The 9,759-nt window shown below is 37.5% G+C and overlaps 1 protein-coding gene across 7 annotated transcripts in view; it reads left to right on the top strand.

Annotated features, from left to right (window-relative positions):
- The window catches only part of EHBP1 (EH domain binding protein 1), a 322,290-nt gene that overhangs the window by 33,879 nt on the left and 278,652 nt on the right, over window positions 1-9,759 (top strand). For all 7 annotated transcript variants that reach the window (XM_019634942.1, XM_019634858.1, XM_019634995.1 and 4 more), the window contains exon 3: window positions 9,150-9,207. In XM_019634942.1, coding sequence (XP_019490487.1) covers window positions 9,150-9,207 — 58 coding nt within the window. The remainder of the gene's footprint in view (window positions 1-9,149; window positions 9,208-9,759) is intronic.

A 9,759-nucleotide genomic window follows, 5' to 3' on the forward strand; every position in this document is an offset into this window, starting at 1 on the left:
GGGGGGGCACATGACTTGTATTCATCTTTTGTTATCGGTATATATTGAGTATTACAATTTTTATACAGTTTTTTCCTTTCTTAAAATATGTATGCATTTTTTTGGCGCCCTCTGTATGTATTTTTTGATGGCTGTCAGAAAGTACACTCAGCTCAAGTATGCCAAACAGCACTTCTCAGTTTGAGTGGTGCTGTCCCTGAAATCTGATATATAGGTATTAGAAATATCTGTCAGCAAAAATCCACATACATCACCAGTTAAATATTTTTAAGCAAAAGCAATCACTGTGGAAATATTTTAAAGATGGTAAGAAGTTACAAAGTATTATTTAATACAAGTGTTTTTGTTTAACTGACACAGATTTACATCTCTTATTATTAGAACTGTCCTTTCATTTTTATGGAACAGAAACATAGCCTACCTATGTGTACTGTGTCTTGTATAATTTTTTCTTATTGAATTAATTATTACAGCTTGCTAAATAACTCTTGTGAAGTAAGCATAAAGGAGTATAATTAACTGGAGCTACAGCTGTGATAGTACAATAGGAGGCAGATGTACCTACTGAAGGATAAAAATAATTACTTGAGAAATAGTAAAGTTAGAGTATTACTGTGATAAAACAATTTCCCCCTTTTGTTTCAATATTCACAGCATCCCACCATGAAATGTTCAGTTATGGCTAAGAGCCCTTTCCCCTAAAAAGAATAACCTTGTTATTGAGTGAAGTGCCTGTTCACATTAACTTCAGGGTTAATATTTTAAGCTCTTTTTTTTTTTTCCATTGTAAGCACATTGGAAAAATGTGGTGAGAGGAATATGTTGTCCTTTTTGTGTTCTGTGGTGAGAGGAATATGTTGTCCTTTTTGTGTTCTGTGGTGAGAGGAATATGTTGTCCTTTTTGTGTTCTAAGGACTTATGGTTCCATATTTTTAATTTAGGAAAAGCTCAGAGGCTTAAATGTTAATTACTAAATTTGGAGGTACGTGTATAGCTATCTTTTATCTTTAGAAACATTGATTTCACATAAATGATAGCCAATAGGACATAAAAAGGTTAAATTTGGTGTCTGCACTTTGCAGTGTAAGCTTCTACAAGATAGCAATGGTTTTATTTATATATAGTATGTGTGTGTGTTTAATTTACTGAATTTTCTAGAATGTTGGGGAGTTACTGCTGCAGACACACAAGTGGCTTAACCTAATCAATGTTTATTTCTTCCAGTCTAGAGAGGATATTCCATGTTGGATGGCCTTCCATTTGCTCATTCAGTGGCCCAGACACCTTTTATTTTATGACCCTGCCCTCTACATTCTAGAACTCTCCATTCAGCCAGTGTGGAGAAGGCATACTCGTTTTGTTACTGGGAATGATGATTTTCCTTGGTTCTTGTCTTTTTGAGAGAAAGAATTCAGGCAAGAGATTAGAGTGAAGCAAGCAGCAGACAGCAAAGTTTATTTGTAAGACAAGTACACTCTAAGCATGGAGCAGGCTTACCCGAGGGTGGGTAGCAGCCCAGCGTCTCTGGGACTCTGGCCTTTTATCCTATAGATTGGGCTATCCTCCTTCTCCCCTTTTCCTGTTTCTCTCCTCATTCTGCATGTCTCCTTCATCCTAGTGTGTTTGCACTAGCCCAAGTCTGTGTTCTGGCTACTGGCTTCAGTGGGTCTGTAACAGGATGTTAATGATGCCATTGGGTAACCTGTGGGGGCCTCCTAGTTCCTTCTCCTCCTCCTGTTCATGTCCACCTTCCTACCTACTTCTATCAGTTTATTATCCATTTTACTCCAGAAGTGGCACCAATCACTTCTCACAGTGATGAGAAGTATCGTGTGGCTCCATCTCACTACATATCCATGGTGGCCGGGTGGGGTGGGGATGGGGGACTTCTCGCCCCACCTGGCAGGATTAACACTATCACAGGGAGCATGAGTTTTCGGTGATCAGGTTAGTGCTGTGCTAAAAAAGATTACTTCCTCTTTCATAATATTGTTCCAACATTAGCCACCTGTAGACTGAAGACAGGAGACAGGTGTCTTCCTCTCACAAATTCTTTACCCTGTTTCTGAATTTCTCATTTCATTTTAAACCACAAATATTTAACCAATTAGAATCATTTAACCTTACAGCCACTGGACCATAGTATTTTAGAGCTAGCTGAGGTTTTAGTGCAGTCTCTTCATTTGATAAATTAGGGATAGACTCAGAGAAACGGAGAGACATTCCTAAAGTCACTTAGTGCCAGAACTAGGAAAACCACATTTCGTAACTTCCAGTCTAGCATTCATTCCTTCATGCATTCTATGTCATCTTAGAAGAGTCTTCTTTTATAAATGCATATCTCCTAAATGAATACAAATTGTTTTCCTAGGTTTCTTTCGCTCTAATGGAGCACCATGTTGACTTTGCAGATCCAAGGAAGAATGGCCCAGGAAGAATTGGAGGGGCTGCAAATAAAAGAGGGGAGGATGCCAGAGTCAAGTGGGGCCTATTTCAAAATTTTGCCTAGGGCCAGCTCAGACTTTGGGGAACATTTATGTTAACTTTAAAGAAAGAACACACCCTTTCTACTTCTGTTGTCTTAGAAAATAAATTAATTCAGCTCTCAGAGAACTCTTTAAATTCAGTGAAGTTATTTAAAAATGAATTTGTTTAACTATGTTCATACTTAATTCTTTCCAAACTTAAAAGTGTTGTTTTATTTTAAATAACTTCTATAATACATTTAAAAAACTCCCCAGTGTAAAGTAATATAAATTTATTGCAGAAAATACAGAAACATATGTTCTTGAAATGACATGTAATTTTAATTTCTAATAGTAACCACGTTAGCATTTTGAGGCATTTGCTCCTGGTGTCTTCTTATATAGAAAAAAAAAATTTGTATGAAACACACTTAACATGGTAATCCAAGTATTGCTCCATGCTTGTAAATGTTTTTAGAAAATATTTTTAGTGGTTCTATAATTTTCTGTTAGGCAGATGTACTGTAATTAGTCACTCATCTTTTATCAAACTTTACCATGTTGTAAATTATAGTTTGTTTTACAATTCTAAATCAAATAATCTCAGTGGTTGGGCAGGTTGTTTTGGTCAGTGTGCATATTTCCTGAGATATTTGTAAATAGATCCTTCTCTGTATAAGATCCTTTGGTCTTCATGTTCCCCAAGGTTGTACCTGGGCTGAGGTAGTTGGTTTAATAGTTTGTCTCCCCACTAGCTTTTAAATTTCCAGAGAATCAAGGCTTGTCTTCTTTCATCTTTGTGTCTCCCTTACTGAGCACGGTGCCAGGAACGTAACAGGCATTCAATAAAATATTTGAATGCTTATTATGATTCTGGGAAGTAATGAAACTGCCTTCCACCTGACAGTTTTGGATTTTTTTCTCACTCTTCAAAAATTCTCACCTCACACATGTGACACACATGAGAGTGGAAAAGAGTAAAGAAGTCTAAATTTAAACCAGAAATGTTTGTTTCCTTTAAACTTGCCTTGATACACAGTAGTTTACTGGTGGCAAAGAGGAGGAGCACAAATTTTAGCTGCAGAGCAAAGAAAGATGAAGTATTATAATCTGATTCCTGTAGCTCACGTATCTTTTCTTTTTTCCACTCCTTTTTCCTCCCCTCCTTCCTACTATCCATAATTCAACATTAGGATCATAATTTGAGATAAGTCTTACCACCTTCAGATTATTTCCTTTTGTGGACTTTGAGGGTAGGATAGAAAGTGTTAAATTTTTATTTTTAAATGTAAAGTTTCCTTCCTGAATAAGCCTACCAAAAGGCTTCAGTTTTTCCAGTGAAACCCTTCAGATAGATTTCACAGAAAGTGTGTCTGTGTGTACATTTTTTGTGTATGTAAAGATAATGTTTATATATGTAAATATCTATTTATAAACATACATGTATATGTCTGTTTGTATGTCTGTATTATGTGTAGGGCTACCCGGTTACTTAGGCAATGGGATAGAAATGTTAAATGTGTGATTGTTGAATTCTGTCTGAACCTGAGCTCTATCAGGTTGTCTTGACTTTGTTTGATAGAAAGTTGTATAATCATAGGTTCTTTGGTAGTTGGACAAAATTCTCACAATTGCTTTTTCCCAGGCCTCTTGGGAGCTCATAAGTAAATATTTAATGGTTCTTTTCTAGTACATCACGGATGTGTAAAATATTAATTGTGGTCAGCAAATTGTGTGGTTATGGGTACTCTTCTATTGAAACAAGTAACTCATGGTGCAGTTCTTTGCTTTAGAATGTTCTGCTATGTCCCTGAAAGGTAAAGGTGGATTGATTTCTAGTGAAGACATTTAAAAAATGGGATATAACTTAGAATCACAAAAAAATTCAGCCATCTCTAGGGGCATTCTCAAATAAGTAATTTATGTTCTGTTTACATTCTTGGAACTTCAGGTACGTAGGTTATGAGATTACCCTTCCTGATTTTTCATAGTAGAAGACTTCCCTATTCTGAGCACTGAGGTGAGAATGAGTTGAGGGGAAGGAGGTGCTGCAGAGCTGAGTTACAAGGAGGCAGCAGTGCAGGTGGCACTAGAGCGGGGTTGTGGAGGGGAGACACCCTCACTGCTATCACAACTAATGCCTCACTCGTGTTTCAAGTCAGGAGGTGTGGGGATTGCTTACCACTTCCTATAAAACAGTGGTTTTCAACTTTAGCTGCACATTAGAATCACTGGTAGAATTTTTTTAAAAATCTGCACAGCAGTCTAGTTAAATCAGATTCTCTAGGGGCAGAAACTAGGCATCAGTATTTTTTAAAGCTGCCCACGAGGTTCAAATGTACAGCTGAGGTGAGGATCCCTGCAAAGCCCAAGTGAGCTGCAGAGAGGATGTATTATATAGCTACTATAATATATACTGGCTTTGGTTGGACCTCATCAATTTTAATTAACCAGTTGGGAATCCCTGGATCGAACTTAAGGTTCATTCAGGAGCAAATGGTCATTAAGGCTCAACCTTGTACCAGGTTCTTACTAGTTCCTGGGAATACAAAGATAAATAAGATATGGTTGATAAAGGAGCACAGTTTAGTGAAGGAGATAGAAATAATAACAAATAATGTAATACAGGGCATGTAGAATATTAAAATAGAGGTGTGTCTCAGGTATTACTGGAAACACAGTAGAAGGAGCAGTTAACCCTGCCTGAGGTTTGGGATATTGGAAAGGGGTAGGAATGAAAGGAGAAGTGGCCAAGGTTTTATGGAGAAAGTGATGAATTAAAGAGTTTATTAGGTAGAAAAAGGGAGAAAAGAGGGAGTTTAAAAAAGGTTATAACATGAAGATGTGAAAAAATTGAATGAATAAATGTTCATGAATTGCTTGATGGCAAGATGTTTGTAGGTTATTCAGCTAGAAAGGTAGATCAGAGTCAGGTGGTGAAGTTCTTTATAGACCATGTTTAGGAATATGGATGTTACTGTATTTCCCCATGTATGAGACGCTCCCATGTATAAGACGCACCTTAATTTTGGGGCCCGAAATTTGAAAAAAAAATGTATTACATAAAGTTATTGAACTCAAGTTTTATTCATCATAAAATTCATGCAACTCCTCATTACTTGTAGGAAATGCAAGTAAAAAAATCTACAACCACTGTATAAGACACACCCAGTTTGTAGACCCCAAATTTTTGAAAAAGGGTGCATCTTATACATGGGAAAATACGGTATCTTGTGTGCCAGAGTGTTACAGGGTCTATCTAGATAGATCATCTTAAAGAATGAAGCTGGTCAGGTGTGAAGCAGTTGGTAGTGTTGGAGATTCTAGTAATCCAAACAGCATGGACCTTGTTTAAAGGATTTATGTAAGAAATGTTCTGTAAAGTTTAAATTCAAACTGGAATAAAATGAAATACTATCTAGGTCAAATAAACCCGTCAAATGCAAACTGCAAGTGCCACTTTGTAGTACCTTCAATGTAAGAGCCTGGTATAGGATAATAAACAAGGAAAAGCTGTAAGATTTTGAAGCATTTCTAAAGAAGTACCATATAAATACAATGAAGAGGTGAGATCAGGCTGGAGATGAGAACATAGCGAAAAGGTTAGTGTGGTAAAAGGTTATCTAGGTAAAATGTTCCAGCAGGTCGCCAATGTTTTCAAACAAGGTAGCTGAGACTTGTTGGCTGCTCAGTTCCTCTACTGTTCAGCTGCCAGCATTGATAATACCCTCTTCCCAGCTCCATCCATCACATTGCGCTCCCCATCTTCACTGTCTGTTTGTCCTACTTCTCTGTGTGTGAACAAGGTTTTGTTTTTCATTTGCAGGTTTTGTTTGTTTGTTTCTCCATTGGCACAGATTCTTAGATTAACACTGTGTGATGTTTCATAGAAGGGTTCTTCTTTTTCACCTGTAATTTAGCACTTCTGCATCTGGCTACTGCTCCCAACATCACACTCTGTGAAGACTCACCAAAGCAAGATACTGGTTTTAGTTTACAGTTGTCTTTAAAGCCTGATACTGGTCAGGATCTAAGCTTAGTCTTGGATGGAGAACCTCCATTTTTCTATTTATACCATTTTAGTTAGTGTAACCATCAGAAACATTGTGCATTTGTTAAAATTGTTCCTTAGCTAAGTAATTTTATTATTGGAGCCTTCCTGGTGGTGTTTGTCTAGCTTTTCTTTAGGTTCTACCACCTAAAATGAACAAACGTTATCATTTTACCATATTTATGTTGCCTTTTTTTTTTTAATTGGGGAGTTGGGGGATGGGAACAGTGCTGGGGAATTGGGGGAAGGGGAACAGACAGGTTGCTGTCCTTTTTTTTTGTTCTTCGGTCTAGTTATGGAGGACGTTGCTTCACTGGCCCAAGTTGGCACCATCATTGCACTCTTCCTGGGCAAGGCAGATCAGTCACCGGCTCCTGGACGGCTGCTCACCGTGGCTGCTGGCCGCTCACGCTGGCTGCTGACTACACACAGTAGCCCATGGCAACCCACTGCCACAGGGGCTGCAGCCTATGCCATCGCTGGCGACTCATGGCAGCCCAGCTCCAGGTTGAGCTGTTGTTCAGCATCTTAGCTGTAGAGGGCAGTGTCACTGGCCCTCATATATGGGATCCGAACCGGGGCCCTCTGGCGTCCCAAGCCAGCTCTTAACCAACGGGCCACTCGACCGGCCCTTATGTTGCTTCTTGTATCCTATTTCTTCCCTTATTTAGCTGGGATCTATACATTGTAAACAGTCTTTATATGTCTAAAACCATTTCTTAAATGTAGTTTAGGCAGGATAAAACTAGAGGGTGGCAGCTATATTCCCTGAGCAACTTGAAGATCATTAGCTTTGTTGTTTTCTTAGGCTCTGTTATTGCTCATGAGAAGTTGCTGTCAGTATAATTATTCCTGTTGGTAACTTTGCTTTTATGATTTTTCTTTTTATTCTTGCTGTTTATTCATTAATATACATTTTCTATCTAAGAACTCATACCTTTCTTCAAGTCCGGATTCTTTGCCTTTTCAAAACTTTAGTATTTCCTCTGCCTCCCACTTTTCTAAACTACTAGAATATCTATTAGGTGTATGTACTTTTAATTTATCTTGTATACCTTTTACTTTCTTTTCAAGTATTTTTTATCACTTTATTTCTCTGTGCTACATTCTAGGTCAGTTTCTCTGTAATATTTTTCATTGGACAACTCTCTTTGGACAGATGTATAGGTGAATCACTAGGTAAAGAGTTTATGACTGGTGACCTTTTATGTTATGTATGTATTTAATTAAATGAAATAGGAGGGACAGGTCATCTGCTGATAGTAAGGGATTCCGAGGTAAAATGAAAGATATAGAAAGTAGTGAAGGTCACCAAATGAGTCTATCATTCATTTCTTGGTTAAAAAGCTCTTATCTAAGATTTTTAAAACTAAAAATGTAAGTAAAATAATTGATAATCATTTTTTATATTATCCATAAGAATCAAACAGAACTTAGTTGTATTATCTGAAGATGTAAGGTTTTTTTTGTTTTGTTTTGTTTTGATTTTACTTTGTATTGGCAGAAGATAAAGAAGAGAGGTCTGAGAGTTAGAAGACCTGTATTTCAGTCTTGGTGCTGCCAGAGGTTTTGATTAGCTACCTTTGCCAGTTTTTGGTTGTTTATTTAAAGATTTTATAGGGGAATTGGGGAGGGGAACAGTGTTGGGGAATTGGGGGAGGGGAACAGACAAGTTGCTGTCCTTTTGTTCTTCAGTTTAGTTGTGAAGGACGCCACTTCACTGGCCCATGTTGGTATTATCATTGAGGCAGATCAGTCGCCGGCCACTGGATGGCCGTTCACGGTGGCTCTTGGCAGCTCAACGCTGGCTGCCAGCTGCTCACACCGGCTGCCAGCCACTCACGGTAGCTTATGGCAGCCCACTGCAGCTTCACTGCAGCCTACCCCTTTTCCAGCGACTCATGGCAACCCAGCTCCAGGTTGAGCTGTTGTTCACCATCTTAGCTGTAGAGGGCACAGTGTCACTGGCCCTTCATGTGGGATCCGAACCGGGGCCCCGTTGCTCAGAGCTGGCATCCATAGCCAACTCTTACCCAACGTGCCACTCGGCCTGCCCCTTTGCCAGGTTTTTAAGCTTGTAAAATCAGAATAATAGAATGTACCTTGCCTGTTTTTCAGTACTGTATGGTTTTTATGAAGATAGTTGAGATGGTTGATTACAAAAATGTTGAAAACTATAACCATTGCTTATAAGATATGGAGATGCAAAAATAGTGTAACTCATACATTTATATAATTTTGGAAGTGCCATCCGTATGCTTATTTTCTTCAAATGAAACTGGATAATATGCTAGAAGTATAGTATTAATTTTTGGAGAAGATAAATGTGTGCTTTTCTTTTTAAAATAGTCACCAGTTGTAACTATTTCACTTTACATGGTTTATTCCAATGAATTAACTTGCAAAATTATTGTTAGAAAAATGTGTGGATGAAATATTAGTCACTTAAATTAGATCATATCCGTATTTAACATCTGCATTTGAATAATCTACAGAGTTTTATTGTAGGAGTAACTGCTTTATGTAATCTAAAGCATGTGACATTTTTGTCCCTTTAAATGTATTAGAACCAAACTTTATTAATTTGATTTAAGATAACTTAAATTATATTTAATCTTTTTCCTGTTTGGCAGGCAACCAGATAAACTGGTGGTAGTTTGGACAAGAAGAAGCCGAAGGAAGTCTTCTAAGGTTAGTCTGTTTTCTAAATTTCTTACTCAAAAATTGAATTCAACTTTTAGTCAAATTATTAAGCTTCTCAGGTCCCAGTGTGGAATATTTTAAAATATTACTTGATATTTTGGGTTACTTCTGATTATCTAATCTACTAAAATGATTGATCAGACACTGTAATCTTGTCACTGAAGTTCTTAATATGGGAGCCAGATACCTGAGTTTTGAGTATAGTAGTTATTTAACTTCCCTGTACTAAGGTATCATGATTTAATAATTAAATAGGAACCATTTATTAAGTTGTACATAGGATTAATTTATTCAGATTCCAAGAGGGCACACTGAGGAATATTGTCACCTGAGTCCCTTGCTGGGTTGCAGTAGAGTAGGAGATGGATATTTCAAACACTTTAATTTTTTTGTGCTGATAGCTTTGTGGGGTGTAGAATAGAATTTTAAAATGTTCAGTAACAATTGTACAGATGTTTTTTTTTGTTTGTTTTGTTTTTTTTTAAAGATTTTTATTGGGGAATTGGGGGGATGGGAACAGTGCTGGGGAATTGGGGGAAG

Source organism: Hipposideros armiger, unplaced genomic scaffold (assembly GCF_001890085.2).
Source record: "Hipposideros armiger isolate ML-2016 unplaced genomic scaffold, ASM189008v1 scaffold_2, whole genome shotgun sequence".
NCBI lineage: Eukaryota > Metazoa > Chordata > Mammalia > Chiroptera > Hipposideridae > Hipposideros > Hipposideros armiger.